The sequence below is a fragment of the Perna viridis genome, chromosome 12, assembly GCF_037379345.1.
Source record: "Perna viridis isolate PV_CMFRI_1.1 ecotype Kerala chromosome 12, ASM3737934v1, whole genome shotgun sequence".
NCBI classification, from domain to species: Eukaryota; Metazoa; Mollusca; class Bivalvia; order Mytilida; family Mytilidae; genus Perna; species Perna viridis.
In genome coordinates this window covers 12,321,817-12,349,320 of record NC_142456.1, presented here as the reverse complement: position 1 = coordinate 12,349,320, position 27,504 = coordinate 12,321,817, and the positions used below count along the sequence as shown (strand labels likewise).

Sequence of the window (27,504 nt, the reverse complement as noted above, 5' to 3'; positions counted from 1 at the left end):
AAACCAGGATTGACATCTGCCACTTGGTAAAGGATGTCCTTGACTGCCAGCCAGGATTGATATCTGCCACTTGGTAAAGGATGTCCTTCTCTGCCAGCCAGGATGGACATCTGCCGCTTGGTAAAGGATGTCCTTCTCTCCCAGCCAGGATTGACATCTGCCGCTTGGTAAAGGGAGTCATTCTCTGCCAGGCAGGATCAACATCTGCCGCTTGGTAAATGATGTCCTTCTCTGCCAACCAGGATCAACATCTGCCGCTTGGTAAAGGATGTCCTTCTCTCCCAGCCAGGATTGACATCTGCCGCTTGGTAAAGGGAGTCATTCTCTGCCAGGCAGGATCGACATCTGCCGCTTGGTAAATGATGTCCTTCTCTGCCAACCAGGATCGACATCTGACGCTTGGTAAAGGATGTCCTTCTCTGCCAGCCAGGATTGACATCTACTGGTTGGTAAAGTATGTCATTCTCTGCCAGCCAGGATTGACATCTGCCGCTTGGTAAAGGGAGTCATTCTCTGCCAGGCAGGATTGAAACCTGCTGTTTGGTAAAGGATGTCCTTCTCTGCCAGCCAGGATTGACATCTACTGCTTGGTAAAGGATGTCCTTCTCTGCTAGCCAGGATCGACATCTGCCGCTTGGTAAAGAATGTCCTTCTCTTCCAGCCAGGATCGACATTTGGCATTCTTTTTTTTTAAATCTGTTTTATTCTAAGTACCTTCCACAAAAAAAAAAAAATGAAAAAACAGAAGGAAGACATTTCTGTATAAGAAATTTAAAGAAGAAAACAAATATGATTTACATTTATAATTCATTTCAGAACAAGACAGAAAGACAATGTTGACTTGATACCATTAGAAGATGTTAAGGCAATGGCATACAATAATGGGATTCTGGACGAACCTGAGGTAGATATCCTCTGAACAATGATGCAATAATATATGAATTTTAGGCTTTGTGTTCGAGGAACATAGTTATTTGTACTCAAATGGACACTGTCCATGATGCACTGCCATGACATTATGGGTTATGTCTTAACGAACAATTTTGGAGGCTCCCTGGAGTACTCTTAAGTGTGACTGCAGTGAAACTTCAAATAATAATAGGATAATTAATTGGAAAGAGTGAATAACCAGTATATTATCACAAATGGCGAAGAACTCCTAGATTTAACAAGTGTGCTGAGCTTGTCTGCGTAAAATTGTCAAGCTTTCTTGGCATGAGTATTTTGGTTATTCTCGATAACCCATTGATTATTCTATTTATTATATAAACTTTCTTTGTAATTAATCAATATTTTCAACATTATCAACATTATTTTAAATTCTGTGATTGGTGGATTGTTATTAAAGTTTTGAACTTTTGGCAGGAGAAAGTGTGTGAGTGAAATTTCTGAATTTATTTTACTGTGTGCATTATTGAAATTTACTTTATCACCCTCCCCCCCCCCCCCCCACAAAAAAAAAAAAAAAAGATTTTGACTCCGGTGCTTCCCCCCAAACCCTGAGTCATATAGGTAAGAATAAACAAATATGTTCTGTCCCATTACATGTAAATCCTTCCAGTTTTTTACATAGACATATGCAGAGAATAAATAGGCTGTATGAGGGTGCTGCTGTTTATTTGAACAATCGAATAATAAGTAAAAACCAGAAGCTATTCAGAATTATCCAGTAAAAGCATTTCCAATTTGGTCCTGTGGAAGAAAGTTCTTCATGTTCTTTACTGGATCAAAAGTCCAGTTAATTTAAATGAAATCTGGCATCATTTAACCTGTTTAACTGTCAATTTGTTATATTTTGACTTGTTTTTTATGACACAATACATTTTTTTGCTGTAGCTTATACAAGCAGTACAGTTTCTACATGATTTGGGATCAGTCCAGTTCTTTGACACAGAGTTTCTAAGATCCTTGGTGGTCGTTGTACCCCAGTGGATTGTTGATGTCATGGCCTGTGTTGTCACTGTCCATGTGGGACCGATACAGGTAAAATACTTAATCCTTCACATAGAAGTCTTAGAAAGACATTAGACTGCCATAGTAAACTTGTAGTTAACATGATTAATTGAAACTTTCACTTTTGTAATCCTGTTGAATTTCCTTGTTTTACCACTCTCCCATATCTAGAAAGTAACCTGTTTTGCCTTGGTCTGTTGGTATGTCTCCCCCCACCCCCACAATTTATTTTGGACACTTTTCCTTGAAACTATTCCTCACATTTACTTGATACTTTTGGCCAAAGCTTTCTAAAACTAAGCCATATTGTGTAAGAAAGGATTTGGGATTGAAGAACTTTACAAAAATAGTGTTTCATCACAGTGATTAATCAATAGATTTTTTTAACATTGTATTTTTACAAACTTTAAAACTTAAAATATTTTCTTGTCTCATATTTGTGTCAGAAAAAAAACCAAATAAAATTTCTTATTTAACTGGCATAATTTTCTAGACTTAAATAAATAGCCTTCAAGATCACTTGATATAAGCATATTGTTCAGTGACCATTTTCATTAATGCAGGAAGGGAAGTTATTACACAAAGATATGAAAGTAGTTTGGGCAAAATATTCCAAGGAGCTCCATCCATGGCTGTTAAGGTTAACGGAGGAGTTTGACTTGACCTTTCCAATGGCCGATGAGGAAGCTAATCTGGTGCCATGTCTACTACCAGACAATGTTGTTGAGGTAAACAGTTTTGTTGAATATCATTTTATTTTTTTTTGTTTTTTTTTGTCCTTCCAAAAATGTTTGAGGGCGATTTAAAGGGTTTTAGTCTGACTTGAGTTGTTTTGGGTCTTGCGTAGGGTTGAAGTCTTCGAAATAAAGACTTAATGCTCTATCAGGTGTCATAATTGTTTCCTCAATGAAAATTAACACCTTATTATGACACATTGTACATGTAAGAAGGTACAGTATGGTATGCAATTTCCAGTAAAAACAAATTCCAACTTTTAGTTCTTACCAGAAAAGCTGTTTACAGTATCAATTAAAGTAAATCACATTTTCTTGTTTTATCTTTTATCTTATGCATATTGTAGTCTTAGTTTGTTATGTTTATATGCTCTTGATGGGTAAACCATAAACCTGCTTCAATGACTCTGTATAATTACAAAAACCATCTTCGTACTTGTTTTAGAGAAAATATTTGAAGAAACAATGTTCAATATATTTCTACTCTGTTTTCTCTTATAAGAGTACTGGTTTTATGAATAAAAAAAACCCAAACAATTAGATATTTTTCTTAGTGTTTTTATACCCTAGTATGTGGTACATTGGAATATATAACTTTGTTCATTTTTCCTGAAGTCATTTTGTCTGTATGTTCATTCAAATAATGTCTCAGTTATTTCAATTACCAATGGATGGATGTATTTCAGTTCCCAATGGATGGATGTGTTTCAAATTTGGCATGTGGCTCTATAGCTTTAAATTTTGTGATGAATCATTCATTTAATTTCAAGATGTTAAGTATCACTCAGGCTAAGAATCATGCAAAATGTGATTCATGGGTAAAAAGCCTACATATTTTTATTTTTGATATTTTGTTTGAAATGCCATAGTAAACAGAAATAAACATGTGGTTTTTATTATAACCCATGCTCATAGGAGATAAAAATTGTACAGAATGTACTGTAGAATTCAAAATTAAGGGAGATAACTCCGTAAATGACACTCAAATACAATAGAATCTACTGGATTTTCAATGTTGATTATCTCCTAAGAGCAGGCAGATTTGAATGAATAAGTACACATTTCATAGTATAGACCCATAAAACAATTTAATTACAAAAATGAAAATGTGTAGCCTTTTTTGGGGTGTATCACATTTTTCAGATTTTGCATGATTCTTACAGAGACAGCTAAGTATTTTGTTAAAAAAATAATTGATTTTATTTCCAGATACCATGGCCAGCTGTGGAGGAAGGTTCTGGCATCAAGGACACAAAATTCTTGTACAAATTTAAGTACCTGCCAGCTGGACTGTTCAACAGGGCACAGGTTAGATCATGTTGAATAGTATGAAAACTGGTGCAAAGATAAAAATATTGTATTATGGAATTTTAAGCATTGTTGGTACTGGTATTTGGTCCAAAAGACAAATTTAAGTACTACCAAACCTCTTTGTTTAATAGTGTACATTAGAAAGTTAAGATAGAATTACCATTGCTGTATTTTTGTAAAAAAAAATGGAAATATAATTTCAACCTAATGTGATATAAGTTAATTTATAAATGCATTTTATTAGTTGATTATAACCTCTCCCTTAAACAAAATTAGGGAGGTATATATATATATAAGAATCAATCACTATATATAGGAATCAATAACTCTGTCCGTCCGTCCATTTGTCTGTCCACATTTCTTGTAAGTGTGACTCCTAATTAACCACTCTTAAAATTTTGATGAAATTTTATCTGAAAGTTCAGCAATATATTTAGATGAGTATGAAGGAATACAGTTACTGTCAAAGAACTGCAAAGGTGGGATAATTGAATTTAAGGGTTATACATACAAGTCCATTTGAACCAGGGTATTCTCTTTGTGAGCTGACTCACAGTATTTCAAGCTTTAAGTACCAGTCCATATAAAATTCAGACACTATCAATGGTAAAGTGATTCATGGTGTAGAAAAACCAACCAAAAAACAATGCTTTTTCAGTCTACATATATTATACATTCACATAACAATAATCATTTCTACATTCAGATCTGCACTTTTAAGAAAATCATACATTTGTCTTCCTCAAAAATCAAATAAATCAAGCCAAATCAAGAACGATAACTCTTGCAAAATGCCAATATCATGTACAATCTATATTTTTTTTCCTCAAAAGTGCAACAACCAAATGAAAAACCAATACTGGTTATGTGATCAGTAACTGTTTCTGAACAAAAAAATAAAACTGAATTCAGTGGGTTTTTGATATGCATGAATCATCTCCTGTCAGATTTTTATAAAGACTGATACTTAAATACAATGGGTTGAATTATTGTTCAATAGTGTTTATTGATATTCAATTGGTTAAGATGTACAAATATATCATGTGTAAATTGCATGCACTTTGATTCTTTATAAGAGTTGTATGTATAACAAACCATAAATAGTATGTGGAAAGTCCACACTTTATCTGGGTAGATTGAATTTATTTTCCTTGTTAAAGTATCAAGCAGTTTTCCTCATCAAAAATATAGACAGTTGGAGGGAAATTATGAAAATCTTGTCTTGATATTCTATAATTAACACATCATCATGTATGTTATATAAAATATAACCTTTCTGTATATGTCTTATACTCCAACACAACAAGTGGTCGGTTTATAAGAATCACCTTGACCATCAGTCCGTCCAGCTGAATTTCATCACATTTACCTTGGCCCCAAAAGGATGAATTGACTTCAAATTTGGTGTGTGGCTTTATATAGATGGTGCATACATTTTAAGCAATTTTGGGTACAGTCCCATATCTGCTTCCTGTACAAGCTTAAGTGAGGGTATACCAGACAGTGACACAACAACTTCATATAAATTATTGGTTGAAAAACCAGATTCCGAGATTGTCATGGTCTTAACCAACTCTAAAATTCATATGGCTCCGCTAGCAGTTTCACCATATACATGATACAGTGTAAATAAATGGTAAACATGGTAAGAGAACATAATATGGATTTTTTTCATATCTTTTTATCCAATATCACCCAATAAACTATGTATCATTCCTTCAGCTTGTTTAGTAAACTCTTATGGATGAAACAAGAGTCTTGAGCTAGTTACATGTATTGAGTTTAAAATAAACTAAAACGGTATTTTATTCTACATAAACTTTTAGGTAAGACTACACCAGTTCTCAGAGAGTGGACAGCTATGGAAGAAAGGGATGTACCTTAAGAAGAATAATCATATTGCTGTCATCAAACAAAGAGGGTATATTTTTTCAGTTGTATGTTTTGTGTAATGGAGGATTATGAACATTGTGAAAAACCACTAAGGAAAGTTTCATTGTTGATTCCATAAGATATGATTATGAACTTTGATGTATTACTGGTAGTTATGGTTTGTTTTCGTTTTATTAATGCCAAAATGGAAATTTGAATCACCCCCTCCCCCTTGCCCCTAAAATAAATTACATGTATGTTTTCAGTGATTACATATTGTTAGTTGTTTTTATACCCCCACTCAATGATTAGGCAGTATATTGGAATCCCTTTGTCCCAATTATCTTTGCTTGCAATAGATTCATTGATTTTCAAGGAAAATGTTTGTATTCTACATGTATTTTTAGCCAGACATTGTTAGAGGTCAAAGTTCAAGGTTTTCGACCAGACAACATCCTGTTTCTGGTTGATGAGGTTATATCAACCCTGATAGTGGAGTCTTATACTGGTGTATGTTATGACTTGTTGGTGCCATGTCCAGAATGTCAGAATCTGGTAAGCATTAAAAGAGCATCTTGTATTTACATGATTTATGAGTTGAATGTTTCAATTTTAGCACACTGCCAAAGGCCATGTGAGCTATTGCCATCACTTGGCATCCATTGTCGTCTGTCATCGTTGTCATCATTAACAATTTTTAGCTCACCTGGTCAAAGGCCATGTGAGCTATTGCCATCACTTGACGTCCGTTGTCGTCGTCGTCGTTAACAATTTTTCAAAACTCTTCACCTCAGACACTACTTGACCAATTTGAACCAAACTTGATATGGTTCTTTCACATATATCTCCAAAACCATTAGGTTTAGCTAAATTCTGATGGGGGAAAAGTGTTTGGCATGATGAGATCTATCTGTGGTCAAATTTTCATTTTAATCCATTTAGCCATGTTGGAGTTATTGCCCTTTTTCAACATTTTTTGCTATTTTTTATGTTATTTCTTTCAAAAATCTTCTCCTCTGACACTACTTGACCAATTTGAACCAAACTTGGTATGAATGTTCCTTGGGGTATCCTGCATAGAACTGATGGGGGTTTTTTGATCCGTTGAAAAACATGGCCGCTGTTACTAAAAATAGAACATAGGGAGGGTCAGACAGTAGTTTTTTTGCATATATCTCCAAAACCATTAGGTTTAGCTAAATTCTGACATAGGTAAAAGTGGTCAGCATGATGAGGTCTATCTGTGGTCAAATTTTCATTTTAATCTGCTAAGCCATATTGCCCTTGCTCAAAATTTTTTGCTATTTTTATGTTATTTCTATCAAAAATCTTCTTCTCTGACACTGCTTGACCAATTGAAACCAAACTTGATATGAATGTTCCTTGGGGGTATCGTGCATAGAACTGATGTGGGGATTTTTGATCTGTCGAAAAAACATGGCTGCTGTTGCTAAAAATAGAACAAAGACGTCAGACTGTGTGTTTTTCGCATTTATCTCCGAAACCGTTTAGCAAAATTATTTCTTAGCTGAAATGACCCATGTTATAAGGCCTTCAAAAGTCTTCAGGCATCAAAGTTGTCAGGTGACTCCTAGTAAGAGTTATTGCCCTTGAAAGATGATTTTTTTACAGTTTTTAGCCAATATCTTGAAAACTATAATAGATAGGAAGAAACTTTCAATCGCTGAAATGATCCTTATGTTAGTCCTACCAAAGTCTTCTTGTGTCAAAATTGTTAGAAAACTCCTTGTTAAATTTATTGCCCTTGAAAGACAAACTTTAACCTGGTGAGCCATTCAGGCTCCTGTGAGCCTCTTGTTGATGTTTCATCAGAAAAAGCCTGACCATATACCGGGGTATAGCACATAGTCAATTCTTATAATTACATTTGACACCTTTCTCATTTCATTTCATCTGTATCAAAGCATCCATGCTGGTGAACACCATTCATTTACTTTTAATTTATCTTAGAAATGCAATACACAGCGATCAATAAAAGTAGTCCATTAATTGTGGGCGTGGCTTATATAAAAGCTAGATATGTTCATTGACTCGTGAAATGTCATTTCTAAAGCTGACTATCCAATGAGATTAGCATATTTTAGATATGTACAGTAAATGTAATTATAAACCCAATTGTTTGAAGTTTAGTCTTGCTTGCAATGTGTATTATTCAGTGAAGTCACTTATTTTTCTAGATAGAAATAGTTTTTAAAATGTTTTTAAGTATGGTAACACTGTCTTTTTTAAAAAAAGACAAGAGGTGATTCATGTATATCAATAACTCACCAATTTTGTTTTTATTTTTTATTCAGAAACAGTTACCGAACATATAACAAGTTGTGGTTTTTTATTTGGATGTTTTGCCTTTGAGATATAATTGTGTATGAAATTGACACTTTGAAGGAGTTATTGATCTTGATTTGGTTTAATTTGGTCGACTTTACTGGGAAATGAATGTGTGGTTAATTCTCAAAAGTACAGATCTGAATATAGGAAGGATTACCATTGTATAAAAATATATCATATGTAGACCTAAAAGACTACATAATGAATCACCTCTGCTATAGGCTGTGTCTGAATTTTATTTGGACTGGTACTTAAGTATAAGTCCACATAAAGATCAGGCAACAAAAAAATTAAATGTATTATTGACATAATGTTGTTGTTCTTATGAAAATCTGACTATACCATATACAGTCTAAACTGAATTCTGGATAATTGGGTGACCTTATATATAAAATCAGACCTTTTTTAAAGTTTTTTTTTAGCAATTTGAATGTATTTTTAAACTTAGTAATCCAAACACCTGCTTAAACCAAAAACATTTTAAAGTCCAAAATGGGTTTGGTTTCAACAGTTTTCACTTTATCTATACACAAGTAGAATTGCATGTTACTTGTACATGATGTACTGAAAATATGTCAATTCATCCTCATTTGCATATATTTTCCTACTTGTCTAATTAACTTTCTTTAACATATTGAAGGACTTGTTTTTTGAGTCTTTATTTTATAAAATTCACAAAATGTCTTCTTCATATTATAGGGTATGCTTGACCCCAGTATGTTTTCCTCCTCAAAGATCTACAGAGCTCTAGAACTGAATGCTCCATTCTTGCAGTGTGACAAAATGTTCCACGTACTGTCCATAGCTGAACTCAAGGGTAAGATAAAAAATTAATTGATGAGGATATTATTTCATTGAGATTTGCTGAAGGTTCTGTTAAATATAACAGAGTATAAAAATACAAAAAACATCGATTTTTGGAAAACATGAATAAAATGAAAGAGCTGCTACTGGGAATTGCAAAATAGTGCCTTCAGTTATTATCGTAGAATTCTGTTTAATTGGTAACTTCTGCAGTTAGGTGTCAAAAAATTACTTATTATTTTTCAATTAATCCTGGGAGGGAAACTCACTCAAATTCTAGCCAGTCCTGAATACAATTTTTCAATACATTTACTATATTGCTACATAGATTTTTGCTAAAATTAGCTGGCCCTGCCAGTCTCGATCTGGCAGGCAGGCTACTGCTTATAACTCTGATTAATCATAATTTTCTATTTTATAGCAGTATTTGGAAGCTGGTAATTATTTTCAGGCTTCTTTAGCATATTTAGGTTAAGATAGATGGAAGTTATATTTTACAATATTAACTTTTTCAGTGTTTTGGCAACTGTAAAATTGTGCAAAACATTAGACCTATTAAAACATAAAACATATTTTCACTTTAGACGTTGTGTTATTTTTCACTCTCATCATGTAAAATACTGTATTTTTAGTGTGATACACTCCTTGAGACATTTATGATGCATGATAGCCAAACGCACTATAAATGCTCACCAAACGCATGATAAACGAACACTTCTATTGTGCATTTAAACAAAACTCCTATCGTGCATTTGAACGCACGATAAACAAATACTCCCGTCATGCATTTAAACGCACAAAATACAAACACTCTTAGCGTGCATTTAAACGCATGATAGACGAACAAGTAAAAATAATAATATTTACAAATAATGAAGAAAGGAAAAAAGAAAAAAGAAAAAATAGAATAAATGAAAATATAGGAATTAATAATAGCAAAAAAAATATATAAATAACAGTTGAATCAAGGAAATAATCCAAGTACAAAAATGAACGAACGCTTCTATCATGCATTTATCATGCGTTTAAACGAATGCAAAACGATGTGAAAACGCACAACTTACGATGCACAAACGCTAAAATGGGAAACGTGAATATTTCAAAGAGTGTAATTTTCTTACATTATCATGAAACTAAACTTGGCATGCAAGCACTACTTATTTTTGTATTAGAAGATGCATGCCATATAGATTATCAAGGAACTATAGTTGGAAAATCACGTTAACCCATTTCACAGAGATATTTTTAATTCTTCAGCCTTAATTCCTCCAAACAAGACAACAGAGTTTGATGACCATCTAAGAAGAAGTGTAATGGAACTGAAAGACCTGGGAGAGGATGTTAAAATCAGTGTAATATTCTGTTACTCAAAACTTAATGTTCCCTCCCTGGAAGATGAAAACAAACTTGTTCATCCTGGTCATATTATCGAGGATCTGAGGAAAGATGGCTTTAATGTGTAAGTTAAAAATTTATCTTCAAAACTGAAATAGATGCTATGTTTATATGATTAGGACCTCCTAGCAGTAGATGCAGTAGTGTGGAAGGTCATGGTTTTGATCCCAAGTTAGAGTCAAACCAAAAACTTGGTAATCATTGGTAGAATAGGTGTATAGTCAGTGCTTCTCTGCAGAGCACATGCCATATTGAAAAGTGAAACTATTTAGCTTTGAGTTAGAATAATGTGTCTATGTAGGTTGACATACTAACCTGTGGGTTGTTGCTTCTGTCAGTTATTTTATTATCCAGCTGAGCATGTTTGACTATAATATAGTACAAAGCTGAGGTTTGGGTCAATTGATCAAATATTCATTACTAGAAACATAAATTCCATGATATTTGATGTAAAACAACAATTAATAATTCTGTCAATTGATTTTAATTCATAGTCCCCTTAATCCTGTGTTTAATGAAAATAATATGAGACATTTTCATTTTACCCATATCATTTACATGTACATGATGTATTCAATGAAGAAAAGAAAAACAATTGAGAATTTTATTAAAAATTAGATTTTTTTTGGTCAAATCTTTAGGTTTAATTTTGTTTGAAATTGGATTTTATGGTAGGAATCTGAAATGTTGGATATTTGTTTATAAAACTGTCTCCTACTGACGTCAGTGTTGTATTTTTTACACTGAAGTCAACTTTTCAAAGACAGATAGATAGATAAATGTAACTAAAATGGCACCTGTAAAAATAAAAAAAACTACAATCACTGGATGATCCGTCTTGTAGGTGGAAACTACGGAGAAAGCATTTTTTAGGGAGATTGATCTATTATGCGTCAGTCTCATGCAAAATATAGTAGGGTGAACACATATCATTTCACCCATCTTGTTATCAGAGAACAGGTTCTGTGTTTACAAATACAAGTTGTATTGGAATTCAAAAATGATTATGCAATCATTAGTTCAATTCTGTTATTTTTTACATACTGTAAACCTTGCCATTTTTGCAGTTTTTTTTTTTAAGTGTTAAATCAACTTTAGTGCAGTTCAGAATATGCTTTTGTTCTCCAAATTATTTTATAATTTTCTTTGAAGAAATTATAATATTCTTGACAGTTTAATTTTGGCATTACATGTCTTACTGCAAAAATAAAATTACTGTATCAATTTCAAGGTCTACAGTAATTACTTTTAAAATTTGTGCAATGTCATGAAGAAATCTGCTATAGTCATATTAAAAAATCTACCAATAATTACTGTAACAAATAAAAGTTCAACCACTTTTTTCTCTATTTTAGGAGTGTATGTGACAACCCAGAAACAGCTGATGTGGAGACTTTGACCATAGCTTTCAAGAGTGCTCAGGTAAAGTTTCCAGTCTATCCTGCAACAAGGTTTTCTATTAAAGAAGTACAAGGTGTCAAATTAAACACGGCTGTATTCATATAGTAGCATACATCTCCTGTTTAACTTTATTTAGAAAAACACCTGAAATAGAAAACATGTCACCATGTTTAGGATACTACCTAACACATCCATGTTCAGTAGATGGTAATAGAAGATACAATTTGAAAGTATAAAATTCATTTGTTCTTACTGTGAAACTGTCAGAATTGCCCAGGAAACCCTAGGGATGTGACTGTGATAAAATAAAGCAAATATAAATAGATTTGATATTTTCTGGCAATGTACATGTAGTGTATATTAAAAAGGAATGAAGAATGACTTTGGTGCATGATTTAACAGCTCTACTAAAGTAAATTTTTCCAGTGGCATATAAATTTTTTACTCCCACTATATACTGACCCTGGGGTTAAAATAAATGATATCTTAACTCCTGGGGTAAATATACTGTATGAAAGATTGACCCTTGCGGTTATTCTAACATCTCCCCCTATATGATATGTTGAACCCCTAGAGGGGTTGATTTTTTGCAGAAGCTTAAGGGAGGGGAGATCAAATATCGCAACATGTTTTTTTAACTTTTTCAAGGATAAACGATATATCAGAGTATGGTAGTTGTCTTTACATTTTTCATGCTTGATATTATGCTGTAAAATTACATTTATTTTTTATCTTTTTTTCTACAAATCTGATGTAATTTCCATATGTTGCCTGAGCTGAACTTTAAACTTGATTTTAATATCTTCATTTAAAGCATTTAGAACAAACTACTTTGATTTTAAGCCATAAAAATATGTTAGCATGTAATAGTAGCTGTTAACATATTTTTCATGGCTTAGCATATTATTCACAAGTTCTGTTCCATCCAATGTGTTAGTAGGGGCAATTGAAGATATTTTTTTTGTACACAAGCCATTTTTTTTTAGAGTTTAATGAGTGGGAGACTTTTTTTTTATTTTTACAGGATGTATTTTGGGAAAACAGTGTCTATTCACTGTGAAACTTTGATGGTTTGTTTTTTTCTATTGATGTGAGCTCCCTTTCAATTTTTATATCCTGTTTTTTTTTTTCGTTGTTGAGTTATGGACTTTATTTGTGCAAAGAAGGAGTGATTTTGTTTTATCTTTTAATTTCCCTTTAGATTTGATAGATAGATTCCACTTGTTACATTGTTGATGGCTTGGAATTTGTACTTTACTGATTTTGTTCATTTATAACACACACAAAAAAGGGGGAAGATGCCTATTAGAGAAATTTTTTAAAGAACCATGATTTTTTTCGTGTCCTTTTAAATATTGACCAATCATTACAGGTTATTTTATTTGGTGCATCAGATGAGTTCTGTGGTGATGAGACCTGTAGAAAGTTGCTGATCTTTGCTAAGGAGACATTAAACAAACCAATACTTTTGGTGGTACTAGGGAGAAGTCTAAAATTCTTAGAAACCAGCATTGGTCTCAATATTGCTGATGAGGTTTGTAACTATACCCCCCTTTCGGAAGGAAGGGTATATTGTTTAACCCTTGTCTATTATCTGTTTTTCACTCTTTTTTGTAACAGTTTTACCTGCAGCAAATTGTCACAGCCATTTGATATTGTGACACAAGTTTTTTACAGGTGTACCAATTATTGTGGCATTTGATTTCAGGCTTGGGCAAAATGACTTCATATTTGACTAGTTGGTTTTTATTTTAATAATATACTAAAGATAGGGTGTTGGGGTATAATAATAATAATAATTGTTCTTTTACTGACAGGTTTATGAAGGCCTGGGATCTCAAACAGCATTATACTGGTCAATTTAGGTTTATGAAGGCCTGGGATCTCAAACAGCATTATACTTGTCAATGTAGGTTTATGGAGGCCTGAGATCTCAAACAGCATTATGTTTGTCAATGTAGGTTTATGAAGGCCTGGGATCTCAAACAGCATTATACTTGTCAATTTAGGTTTATGAAGGCCTGGGATCTCAAACAGCATTATACTTATCAATTTTGCATGCAACCTTTCTCATTGAAAATTGACATTGACACTGATTAATGAAGATACAAATTCTTGTTACTCTATTTTTTTTCCAATTGTCTATAATATTTTTTTTTAAATCTTTCTCTTAATTTTATGGATAAACATGTAAAGATCAATTATTTTATAGCATTAGAAAAATTATAATGGAATGTTTATTTTAGGTATTTGTTAAAATGACTGACATTAAGAGATATGAGCCTAAGATTAAAGAGCTGAGAGAAGCATTGAAGAAGAAGAAATCCAAGTCCTCTCCTGTAAGTCAGAATAAATAAGACACATGATGGTTTCAAATTCCATGGAAATGATATGAAAATTAAGACTTTAGACATGTAAGAGCAGAGTATTCTAAGAAATAAATCAATGAATGATCCTTATTAATCCTTATAAATCGTACCAAAATCTTCTTGGAGGCAAAATTGTCAGCAAACTCATTGTTAGAGTTATTGCCCTTGAATGGCAAAAATTTAACCAGGTGAGCAATTCAAGTACCAGAGAGCTTCTTATTATACCCCCACGCAACAAAGTTGCAAAGAGTATAATGTTTTTGACCTGTCCGTCCATCAGTCTGTCTGTCAGTCCACCTTCAGTTTTCCAAACTTTTTTAAACGCTTGCAGATATGGACTTGATTTTTGGTATATAAGTTCACCATGATAAGTTACAGATCATGTGTAAGATTTGTTTTGCCCTGATGATTTTTACCAAAATTACGGGCCTTGCACATAGCAAAATTCACAGAAATAACAGTTTTCCAGACTATTTTTCTAAACACTTGCAGATATTGACAAGATTTTTGGTATATCAGTTCACCATGATAAGTAACAGGTCAAGTTTTGGTTTTGTTCCGCTCTGGTGATTTTTACTGAAATTATAGGCCTTGAACTTAGCAAAATTTGCAAAAAAAAACCATTTTCCTGATTTTTTTTCTGAACACTTGCAGACATTGACATAATTTTGGGTTTATAAGTCCACCATGAAAAGTTACAGGTCATATATTACTTTATTTCCACTCTGATGATTTTAGGGAAATTATGGGCCTTGAAATTCACAGAAATAACAGTTTTCCAGACTGTTTTTCTAAACGCTTGCAGATATTGGCATGATTTTTTGGTATTTAAGTTCACCATGATATGTTACAGATCAAGTTTAGGTTTTGTTCTGCTCTGATGATTTTTACCGATATTACAAAAAAAAATAGCTGCTGATACAAAAACAGAATGTAGCTTAGCAAGCCAAGTGAACCATTCAGTCTTAAGAGCCAGGATTGATTGTTTTGACTGTCAAGAGGCTGTACTCTTTAAATTGCAGTTTTTATGTAAAGTTATTTTTTTCACTTATGTTTATTTCAAATTTCATGAATTTTTGCTTCCTAGTTGTTCCCTATAAACATCCTGTATGTAATGAGAATGCAGTGATATTTAGAAATATTTTAATAATTTCTCTAAGATTTCAAGTCATGATAAGATTTTATTGTTTTCATTATTTAACAGGGATTATCCTGGGATGGGACCTTCCAATTTTACAGGAAAATGTTGAGATATTACTGTAAACATATTAATTATTACGGTTGCTAATTTTTGCAGATTCTGTCAAGTAAGCATATTCGAGGGTATCAATTTTTGTGGATTAAAAAATTAGTGCACCCCAGAAATTAGTACGTTTACAGTGAGCTGGTCATTCATTTGGCTAAGCCCCTTGATAAGGATAAAGCACAAAAAATAAACTGTTTGTCCCTTATTACACTGTTAAGGAGATTTCTGGCCAATTGAAATTTTACATAGGCCCGTGTTTTTTTTTCAAATACCCCATTTCAAATACCCCTATATAAAATGGACCCATAATGGTCTAAAGCTAGGAAAACCCCTGTCATTTTCTTTTTTTTTCAATAGTTGTGAGACTTTTAGAGGCGAAAGTCTGATTGAAGGATACACATCATGTGCTTGATGAGCATAGCACTGTTCATTATGTTCATTGAGTTGTGTTTTGTAACTAGATAAAATGTAATATGAAAATCTGTCCATTTGATATATTGTAGGCTGATAATTCACAATGCTTTTTGAGCTACTGCTGGTCTAACTCTCTAGAAGCTATTTCTAAAGGCTCAGCTAAGATAGAGGGTGCACTTGGTGCAGGGGATCCTAGAGAAATTGCCAAACGGCTGCAGGAAAACAAGGTTTCCACATGGCTTGATATTCAAAGAGTTGGAAATGTAAGTCAGACTTATATTAGAAACATGTGTACAGCCAAGGTATTCTGAATTTTCAATTAATCTTTCTAAAATTTATTTTAAATGATCATTCAGTCAATGCACCAGATAAAAGATCTTACCTGACCTAATATGAGTTCAGGCTTTACTTACGAAAGATGGACCAAATTTCATGGTTTGGCCTATTCACGAAAACCATGAAAACTAGTACCCCACAAACAATAGCCTTCACACAAATGTTAATATATCACTTTTGAAAGAAATATTTTGAACGATTCATATTTCAGAGTAAGAACATATATAGGACATTGATCACACTGGGTCCTTGTTTTATGTAGAAGTCATGAAACTACTATGTTGGAACCAGAATGTTTAACTATTGTGGGTCAAAAATGATTTTAAATTATAGGGTTTTTATACAGTCCCACTGAAATGTCTTAGAAGTACATTAATTTTTGTATTTATGTTGAGTGGTTTATTACTGCATAATATTGAAAACAAAATAGAATACTGCAATAATAACCAGTAAATATAGTTAAGGACATAAATCAGTTGTGTTGTTACAGGTTGGACTATTTGATGACATAGCAGATGGGTTGAAGAGGGCAAAGGTCATGGTAGCTTGTGTTTCTGATGAGGTTTGTGATATAATTGAGATTTTTTCTATATCCTCTATCTCTAATTGGGATTTTTTTCGTAAATATTAAAAAAAATTATCAATAAAAAAAAGAAATTCTTAATGGAAAATTGAAATCTTTATCTCAAAAAGTTTTTTGAAAGGTTTTTTTTTTCATATGAAATGACAATTCTGAATTCTATCCCTGTGGGTTCTTGTTTTTAGTATGCCAATTCCAAGAACTGTAAAATGGAGTTTAGATTTGCTGTAACTAAGCTGAGGATACCTACAGTTTTAGCAGTGGTTGGTACTGGTTATAACTGGGAAAGATCAGAGGTATTTGTACAGAAGTTTGTTATCTTTAAATTTAGCATCTCAGTATCTCTATGCAAAGTGCAATATTTTTAACTTCAGGCTGTTTTATATTACTTAAGGGGTTTCACATAGCAAAACATGGACTGTCATAAGTGAATATAAGGACATAGGGGGACCCATCTCTTATCCATTATTTCTCCTACATAACTGAATTTAATTGAATGAAACTTTCACAGAGTATTTATTACATATTCAATCCCATTGTGCACCTTCTATCTTAAATTTCCATCTATAATTTGTATGGAAGTTTAAAGGTACATGTTATTAAATGGTGGAGTGGAGGGGTATCATGTTAGTGAGCATTGGTTACAGTCTTTATGGTTTATTAATTAAATTTTGTTAATTTTTCTCATGTTTCTTTTAAGATTGGCATGTTAGCAGTTGGAGCCAAATGTCCCAAGATAAACTTCCAGATAAAAAATGAGGCTGGATATCTCCAGCTATTCCAGGAAATACAAAAATATGTCAGTATAGGGGCAGAAGAAAAAGCTGTAGAATCAGATGAGGAAAAGAAAAAGAACGCTTTTGGGGTATGTTTACAAAGTACATTGTGTATCAGTGTAAGTGACTTTTTGTATTCATATGATTATACTATGAGTGAATTCAACCATATGAGTTGAGCCAAAATGAAGGTTTCTTTTCAGGGGGGTGGGGTGGGGTGGGGGGAGGGGGTTCAGGTGAGGGCATAATGGGTGTACACCCCCTTATCAAAGAATAGATACCCAAAAAAACTGTCATTATCTGCTAAATATTGTATTGAATATGGCAATTTATCATATTTATTCATTAAACATGTCATACTTTTATATTTCACCTTTTATACTGATTCTCATATTACACCTCCCTTTCATAACATCCTGGATGTGCCCCTGAGATGAACCAACCACCCTTCCTTTTAGACTAAACATCAATTTAGTCAACTAAAATTTGCAGAGCATGGGTTTTCAGGGGTATATTAAGGTGGCTTTAGGTTGAAACTTAGGTTGAAACTCTTGCTAATTTTACCACAAAAGATATCTGCATTGCACCCACTCTAGAAGAATACTTCAGAAATTCAACCTAAAAAAATTTAACTGTGCACCCCACTTGTCTAAAATCCAGGATCCGCCCCTTTCTGCAACTGTAAATTATTTTGTTAAAAAAAAGTAATGATTACAAAATCATAACACATTTGGTAGTGTTATTTCTAAAGTATGGAGCAATGATGAACATGTTAAATATGAAATGGATATTGTACATGTGGAATGAAGCAATGAGTATAGTATTTACCCTGTGAGTATAGTATTTACTCTGTAGAAGAAGACCTATAACTATGTATCTCTAAATTTATAGGAAATTCTAGAGTCTGCTGAAAGACAGTTCTTACGACATCTGATAAAATTCAGAGATCACAGTTATACAGCAGATTATCCAAGGCTGGTTGTCATTGATCTTGTGGATAAGGAAAAAAAACAGGAAGAAAAAACACAACAAAAAGAACAGGTTGTAAGTGTGTCGTGAACTTTAATCTTTGACCTGTTTGTCAAGTGTTTTGGTTTTTTTCTGCAGAATGTCACATTTTGCTTTCTGAATCTCCCTTGAAATACTGCTTTATGTTTTAATTATTAAAACAATCAGGTTTCAGTAATAGCCTGTCAAAGCAATCTCGACCCTCTGTCTTTAGCAATTATCTGTCTGAATAGACAATGTGAATAATATCTATATGTAGTGTAATCTAAGTAAAATCAACCTTTGTAAACACCTGTCTCATGTTAGTCTTTGTGATTGAAGACAATTATTGTCTAAATATTTCAATTGTATATGTTCTTGTTTTGTGTGTTCACTCTGTATATTAATTTTTTTCTTTCGTTGATGTGAATAGAATTTTTATCTATTCATACTAATTACTCCTCCCTTTATATTTTCTCAATACAGGATGAAATGAGAGAAGCAAACTACTGCTTCTCACTGTTGTGTGAATCTGAAGAGGGTTGGCATAATGTCCAGAATAAAGTCCCCTTCCCTGATTTTGAGGATGGAGAAGAGGAGGAGAAATACCTATCAAAGGCTGCTCCTTATGCTGCCAGGATTAACTCCATTCTTAAGTACTCAGGAAGTCAGATGGCTGTCATAGCAACCCCAGCAGGGAAGCAACTTCTTGATAAACTAGAAACAGTAGGTTTTTTTCTAAAAAAATAATTGTATTTAAGACAATTTTGAATAATAAATTGATGTCTTCTGCCTACTGCAATACAGATAGGCAATCCTGTGACAATACTGTTCACCCATCTCAAGAGCCTTGATTCCATAAATAACTTTTTAAACATGATTTCACCTGTTTTCAGGTAAACTATCTAAACAACTAGCTCAAACAGCAATACAAACTGGGTTTTAAATATACTATCCACACCAACAGAGGTAGGCAGTCCTGCCATAAAATTTTAAAAAGAAATTCAATTACTCAAAGATGAAACAAACATTGTAAGCTCAATAGATCAAATTTTCTTGTTCAGAAATAGGTAGGAATTAAATGTTTCAACCATTAGCAGCAATCTATCAACCAATTTATGAATCTATGTTAATTGTGACCTATTGCAGCATGCAAGTACAACCATCAGTGAAGATGAGGTGGAGAAAGCTTACAATACAATAATCAAAGATATTACAGAACTAGATAAGGACAAAACATATGGTGGACTGAAAAAGTATGTACTAATTTTAATGAGAATTTTCATATCCCCAGAATATATTTCCATGTATATATCTCCATTTTCCTTTGTCTGTGTGGGAACCTTATATATTACAAAGTTATTCAATAGATTTCGGTGAAGCTTAAAATGATAGTTGGATGGTATGTGTTTATATTTGCATTAAAGAATATGATTTTCTTGTTAAGGGAGATGATCCAACTTTAGATTTTACAAGTTAAGGCTCCCCTTAGAAGTCAGACTATTCTTCCTGGAATGGCCTTTTGCAAGTTGAAACAAGGTCACATGCACTTGTTCTCTTAACAAATGAAACGTCATAAAATTGGCAGAGTCATATACATATTCAAAATAAAGTCAAGAGATAATTTGACATATTTATATGCTGTTCCCAAATTTTGGTAGAGCTCCCTAGGAGAAGCCATCAAAGAAACAAATACTTATAGTGGTTGCAGATCAAATATTAGGTTTTCTTTCTCTCTTTAGAGAAATTCTTGGTCTTTTCACAAGTGGAGCATAGTGGAACGAGTGAAAAAGACTTTGATTTCCCTAACTTGTGAAAGGTAATTTGATCTTTAATCTTTGCTCATGAAACCAAAAATTCATTTGTTAGTTATAGACTGTCATTATATAAACATGTTATCTGTAATGGGTATAGTATGTCTCAAAATATGATATAAAAATATCAAATTATCAGCTATACAAATGAAATAAGCTTTTCATTAAAAGATGTTTGTACATGAAAGCTCAAATGAACCACTTAAAAAGTTCTGCATAAGGTTTTAAGGTAGTTCCAGCGTATGTAATTTCATTATAGAAAAAAAAATGCATCATCAGACCTGGCATGGATTCCCCAAATAAATCTGAGAAATGTGCTGAAAATTCTATGGTAGTTCTGAGCAAAGATTTGTAAGGTCATAGTTATTAATGAATATTATCTGCATTTTGAAATCTTTCATGATTGGTAGTGCTAGGACCTTTCTTTTTAAAAGTTTTTTGCTTCTTTAAATCCACATAATTATGTTTTATTCTTTTATTCCAGATAAAACTGATTTGTGTTTTCCTGTTCAGTATTCTTTTAAGTTGGCTCTAAAATTGTTGTTTTTATTGTCGAAAAACTGTACTAGAAAACAATGTATCACTGTTCCATCTTACAAATTATTCTCCCACTTAACAACATAAACAAACAGGTGGTATATTGAAATCATCATGTCCATCTGCCCAGGTTTTTCTCTGTCTGAATTTTGTTGCCGTCATCTTGGTTCTCAATGGATGGATGATTTTAAAATTTGGTATGTGGCTTTATATAGATGGGGCGATATGTGGCTTCATATAGATGGGGCGGTAGCTATATAGGTGGCTTTATATAGATGGGATGGTGGGTGGCTTTATATGGATGGGGCAGTACGTGGCTTTGTATAGATGGGGCATACACTGTGGTGTAATATCAACTTCCTGTTTTGTGGGACTCTTTTTTTTTCACTACTGTAATAGTATTATTGTATGTGGGGTACCAATTTATATGATTTTCATTGGATTTGTAAACCACAAAAAAAGGACATTTCCAATACATTAGTAAGATAGAGTACTATACCTCTAATTCAAGAATCTACAAAAAGTAATTTCACTGAACCACAAAAATTGGTTCCCACAAATAAAAGAACTTTTAAAGTATATGAAATGATAGAAAAAAATTTGTCATCTAAATCTTGGATGCTATCGAATCGATTGATTTTAAATATGGCTTGATATTGATAGGCTTACATCGTATGTGATTTTTTTTTTTTTTTTTTTTTTTTGTGTGTAATTTTCCCATTTTTTGTGTTTGAGTTTGATTTGCCTGACTTCCATCATCTCTTACTGACTGTTTTAATTTCAGGACCAGTCTTCTAAATGGTAAGACTCTATGGTTGTGTGAAGAACACAGACAGAAGGTTGGCAGTATCACTGAACAGAGATACAGGACACAACTAAAAACCACACACAAAGATGAACCAAAAGTTCAGAAAAGTACTGAAAATGGTAAGTGGTCCAGTTGTGATGTTCTATATTTTTTTGTCAAACATTCTTTTTATACCTTTATGAATTAGTTGGAAAGCTTAAGTTTGAATATGTGCAGAATAAGATGTTTTTATTTTGTATCATAAAATTAAATTCCATAAATTTAGTGAGATTTACTCAGTTTTTCTAGTTTGATATGGTAATGTTGGCAAAAAATAAAAATATGTCAATTTTTATTACACATTTAATAGCAGTGTCAGAAAAGGTCCAGCCTGCTGCTTCTAAAGTTTCTACAACACAAAGACCCACACCGCCCGAGCAGCCTAAGTCCCGTGTGTTCCAAGCTCGGCAGAGCAAATCAGGAGGACAGTTAAAGAGACAGACCAGCCAAGCTTGTAGTGTTATGTAGACAGTCATATCCCACAGACTTTATCATCTTATTTATGGCTTCATTATAATTTCCACACTCATTGAAATCTTGCTGTGTATCGTATTGCACGACAGATTTTTTAAACATGACTTCACCAGATTTTATCATAGTGTAAACTATCTTATCTTTGATGATTTTGGCTTTACCCAAAAATTAAAACACAGTGTTCTTAGTACATATTAAGGAAAACAATATCAAATAGCACTTTGAAAAATTACCATGCTTCAAATAAAGCACTTTATTTTAAATAGCCATACGTAAACATTGTGCAAGTGATTTAGAAACGTTCATTGCCACAGGAGTACCAAGGTTAATAATTGCTTACCAAAGAAAGTTAGGTTACAATAACAAAACAGAGTAAAATGATCACATATTTCATCAAATAAAATGTTAAACAGATTTGGGTATCAACAAAGCGAGAATATGCAGTGGCTATCTTTTTTTCAAAACAGTACTTGTTTTTCCTGTATAGATTATTTTACAAACAGTGACTGATTTCCAACAAAAATCTGACTTGAATAAACAGGTATGAGATTGGACAATAAAAAATAATGATGTTTGTTTATAAACAAACAAAACAAGTTAACCTAATAAAAAAAAACATAATCACAACTTGTTTTGTTCGTTTGAGGAATAAACATTTCTACACTGGTATTGATTGTTTGAGAAATAAACATTTCTACACTGGTATTGATTGTTTGAGAAACAAACATTTCTACACTGGTATTGATTGTTAGGTTTACATGATATCTGTGATATTTTGATAATTTATTTATTATGTTTATACATCGTGTGTTTTACTGCATGAATTTTGAAAATCTTGTAATAATATGAGTTCTTGAGTTTTGGCAACTTCTTTACAATATTTAACATTACAAAAGGACTAGGTATTTTTGGTTTGTTGATTAGCCTTTATTTTACTTAAAAGATTCAACAAAACCAATGAGAAAATAAAAAAAAAAAATAAACAGACTGACATTGTACAGATTTTACACACGGCTGAAATATTTAACTGCTTTCAGGGGTGGATCCAGGATTTCAGGTTAGTGGAGACATCAATAGTATTAAATGCCAAATGAAGCAAGGCAAGAAATTTTTGGACGTAGAATTTGTGAAAAATCTAGATTTCATGCCCCTCAAAAAATTCCAGTTTTAGGAGGGTGGGATTGGGGCATTTGTCTGGCATGCCCATCCCTGGATCTGCATCTAGTTTGGTATTTTAGCAGTTTGACTATTTTCTTGCCAAATGATAATTAAACCTATTAAATTCAGCTTTTTTTTCATTTTTGTCAAATTTAAATGGGCAAATTTAAAATGTACCAGGTCCTTTTTATTGAATTTTGATAATCATATGAAGAAGTCAACAATTAACCATGTCAGTTTTCTAGAAATTAATGTTGTTTTATTTCTAATGTTTTTTTTGTTTTTGTTTTTTTTTATACTGTTGTTTTTTTCTAATTTACAGCTGTGATCTTGCCTTCATTGGCGACGTGTATATTTGTTTGTAATAATATTTCATGATGTTTTCAAATCCACTTTTGTGAGCTTTAGAGTAAGATAATTAAAATAATTTTTGTTTTTAATTATCTCTACTATATAGCAGGAATTATACTTAGCTGCAAAACGTAGCTCTAACTATTTTTTTATATTTTTTTTAACGTAGCGTAAAATAAAAAAAAAAAGATAAAGAGCTACAATTTCGCAGCTAGAATTATACTAAGATGCATTTTGACATAACCCCTTGAAGCCCTAGCCGAGGGCATGGTTAATAAGTTAGTTTATGTGTCCAACTGTCCGTCCATCTCTTTTTATCTGTAACGCTTCCATGATAGATGGTCTGATTCCAACTTAATTTGGCAAAATTTTTATATTTGAGATAATGGTAACAAAATTATATTATTTGTAAATCTCAATTAATTTAGAATAAATTATTCATGATAATCAGCCATAGAACAGACGTTATCTTTTATATGAGTATTATTTTGTATAAAAATTCGATCAATCAGAGAATTGTTTTTTTTTTTACAGGAAAATAAAACATCTATATTCTTTGATTCATAGATTTTTTTTTCAAATTCTAGCGTGGGTGAAATTTTTTATTCACTGAACAAAAAAATTACCAGACCTCCACCTTATGAGGGGATAATGGTCTATGCCTTGTACTACATTGGCTGTTTGATAAATGATTCAGTTAAACAAAGATTTTTTGAGTGTTTGCCTCTTTAACTGGGGTACTAATTTTGTACTTACTACAACTTTTAAACAGTATACCAGTATACAAAAGGGTGACCTTATTGGTTATAGAATTACGCTTGTCAAAATTTCTTAAAGAAAAAAAGATATGTTTGTTTTAGGGAATTTATACTTAGTTAAAACATTTGTAAAAGCCTTATATTCCTTTTAAAAAATTTAGTTTTAGATATAATTATGGACTTACTGATTGTGTATTTAGACTTAGACTTGATTTTCTTACTTTTCAAGCAGCTTATATCTAAATTTATATTTTTCAGATATGATTTCTTAACTTTTTCATTCAAATTCATCTGGTACATATATTGTTTTATTGAGCACCTTGTTTTAAAATTTAAAACATGTGGTCTTGATGGAATTAATGATTCAATTTTAAAATGCTATCATCCAAATGTAGCTGTTATGTTTTACAAGCATAGTGTTACAAATTGTATGTAATAATTTGGACCAATGGTAGTATATGGACCCTTTGATAGCCCAAGAAAAGTTAGAAAGACTTTTGGTACAATTTGGTCTATATAACTCTGTCACATGCTCTCGGTATCATGCATTATTTTTAACTGTGATGAAAATTTAAAATCTGCTCATCTTATAGCTGTGTATAAAACCTTAGCAATGTACACATCAGCTGGAGTGGATTTTGGTTTTTTCCACCAACATGTACATTTTTTGTACTATGGAGAAAACATGTTATTTAACGGTCACATTAACCTTTAGACAGACCAGCTATACACCAATATTAAAGTTATATGTCTTGGTGTATGTTTTTATATCATTTAAATGGCACTGGTATGGTATACTTAAGAAATCATAAAAAGTAAGCAGATTCATTAGTTTTTTTTTCTAAAATATGTACTATATACAGTGATACAGATGAGTGGGAAGGGCTATTTGACCTAAATCTATACTGTTATTTGACCTAAATCTATACTGTTATTTGACCTAAATCTGTACTGTTATTTGACCTTAATCTGTACTGTTCCTTCATTGATGTGTCATAAGCTTATTCATTGTTGTCTAAGTAAATAAGTTTGTATTGTTTTTTTTTTTACCCCTCTTGATACTTTTTCTAAAGGGATAGGTAAATAGTTATGTTCATACCTCACATCCTTACTTCAATACCAAATTCTTGTCATGATTAACAGTTTTTGTTTTCTGGATGATTCTTTGCAGAACTACTTAACCAAATCCTTTAAAACTTTAACTCAATGTTTTTATTATATATCAAAGTGGCTTCCTGTATGTGATAGACAATGAGATTATTATACATTTTTATTGTTTTTTTGTCTGTGATTTTTAATATTACATTTTGTCTTTACTGTTTTTGAAATTTGATACTAAATACATTGTACTTTTTTCTACACAATCTTCATTACATTCCGTCTTTATACAAAATTGTCTCATATCTTCTGAATTGTGTAGCCTTTTCAATCTTGTGCACATAACTGCATAATACACTCACACAATTCACAGTATACACAAATGATCCGAAAGAAGTACATCCCTTAATTGATCAGTGCAACTATTTGATGGGTCCATGACTGATGATGGACAGCTCAGTTACTGTTTGATAATCAATAAATGGTAAACAATCTGATCTCTGTAAAGTAAATTAACGGATGATCAGTTCAGGGTAGAATTTGGCACGTCACACAATAGCTACATGATATATGATCAATCCATGACATGTTTTTATTTCTAGAATATGGTCACTATATGATTTACAAAAAAAAATAATTTTTATGCAAAACTATGTCAAAAATTGAACTCCAGACATTTGGAAATATTGATGATGAACACACATACTTGACATGATGAAGATGCACAAATTGTACAGGTCTATGGAGTAGAAAATGTAAATATTGAACGTTTCAGAAGGTGAATGTGCATATTGTTTAGCACTTTAGATGATCTATCAGAAGGTGAACATGCATGTTGTTTAGCGCTTTATGTAATTTTGATATTGTTTTATGTTTTTTTTATACATATTTCATCTGGGATTAACCCTATTTATGTTTCTCAGGAATGTGTTACAGAAACAAAATATTGGTAGTTATATATTGTTGTGACAATCAAGATTATAAAAGAGTATTGCTTTCTCTTTTATCTTTGAAAATAAAAGCAAATTCTGATGCAAGTACTCATTCAATCTATATGTAAAATTGTGAGGTACTTTCCTGGACACAGGCTTCATTACTTTTTTCATTGCTAGTTTTCTTAAGGTAGTAGACCTAGGGTAAGGGACACAACTCTTACAAATCATTGGAACGTTTGTAATCACCATTTTATACCAACATCATGTAAGCATCAAAGTAACCTGGACTGATATCATTCTGTTTCAAAGGGAAGCTTGAAAGTTTTTGATGAAATTGCATATGATACAAACATATCACTGATTTGAAGTGTTATGTCCCTTACCCCAGGTCTACCTCCTTAAGTGACACACACTAATTACAGATGATGAAAAAAATCATTTAGGTGTCCGGTTTGTTTTGAGCAAAATCTATTATTTTTTATCAAGTGTATTATAAAAAAATGTATAGAAATCTTTTTTTACATTTTTATGATCAGCAGAATTGAAGGGATTGAAAATATTAAAATTTGCAGCAAAAGCATAAAGTAGCAGAATTTTGTTTTGAAACAAAATATATATTTATACAGACAAATAGACTTAGACTCTTTACAGCTTCTGGTTTATATGCAATGTGTTCGTATCCTTCTTTGACATTCTTGTGTAGTTTTCAGTGAGGTTTGGCTTCATTTAACCTTTCAGTTATATAATCTGAACAGATCGTTTCTTTTTAAAATCTGTAGATCTTTGTTTACCTATGCTGAGATAAGATGAATTAAATAGTTTACAATACTGTTTTATTTTTGTTTGTTATGTGTCTGTTGAGCTAATGTCTGATTTTTTAAATAAACTATTTTCAGTCTTAAATTAGATTTGAATTCTACTGATTTATGATATGATATAGGATATGATTAATTCTTGATTTTGAATTCGTTATTGTCTTAATAAATGAACAAGTATCTTGCATTG

General features: G+C 32.2%; 1 protein-coding gene across 6 annotated transcripts in view; it reads left to right on the top strand.

The window, feature by feature from the left end:
- The window catches only part of LOC148601228 (uncharacterized), a 75,744-nt gene extending 48,414 nt beyond the window's left edge, over positions 1-27,330 (top strand). For 5 of the 6 annotated variants that reach the window (XM_088556893.1, XM_088556894.1, XM_088556896.1 and 2 more), the window contains 20 exons: positions 817-904; positions 1,837-1,983; positions 2,517-2,681; positions 3,897-3,995; positions 5,825-5,919; positions 6,278-6,425; positions 8,919-9,036; positions 10,281-10,482; positions 11,774-11,840; positions 13,192-13,353; positions 14,066-14,158; positions 15,938-16,111; positions 16,675-16,746; positions 16,950-17,060; positions 17,465-17,629; positions 18,432-18,584; positions 19,014-19,253; positions 19,677-19,783; positions 21,663-21,805; positions 22,036-27,330. In XM_088556893.1, the coding sequence (XP_088413019.1) occupies positions 817-904; positions 1,837-1,983; positions 2,517-2,681; positions 3,897-3,995; positions 5,825-5,919; positions 6,278-6,425; positions 8,919-9,036; positions 10,281-10,482; positions 11,774-11,840; positions 13,192-13,353; positions 14,066-14,158; positions 15,938-16,111; positions 16,675-16,746; positions 16,950-17,060; positions 17,465-17,629; positions 18,432-18,584; positions 19,014-19,253; positions 19,677-19,783; positions 21,663-21,805; positions 22,036-22,193 (2,707 nt within the window). In that variant the 3' untranslated portion in view covers positions 22,194-27,330. The remainder of the gene's footprint in view (positions 1-816; positions 905-1,836; positions 1,984-2,516; positions 2,682-3,896; positions 3,996-5,824; positions 5,920-6,277; positions 6,426-8,918; positions 9,037-10,280; positions 10,483-11,773; positions 11,841-13,191; positions 13,354-14,065; positions 14,159-15,937; positions 16,112-16,674; positions 16,747-16,949; positions 17,061-17,464; positions 17,630-18,431; positions 18,585-19,013; positions 19,254-19,676; positions 19,784-21,662; positions 21,806-22,035) is intronic. The other variant, XM_088556895.1, reaches the window with a different exon arrangement.
- The last annotated feature ends 174 nt before the right edge of the window (positions 27,331-27,504 follow it).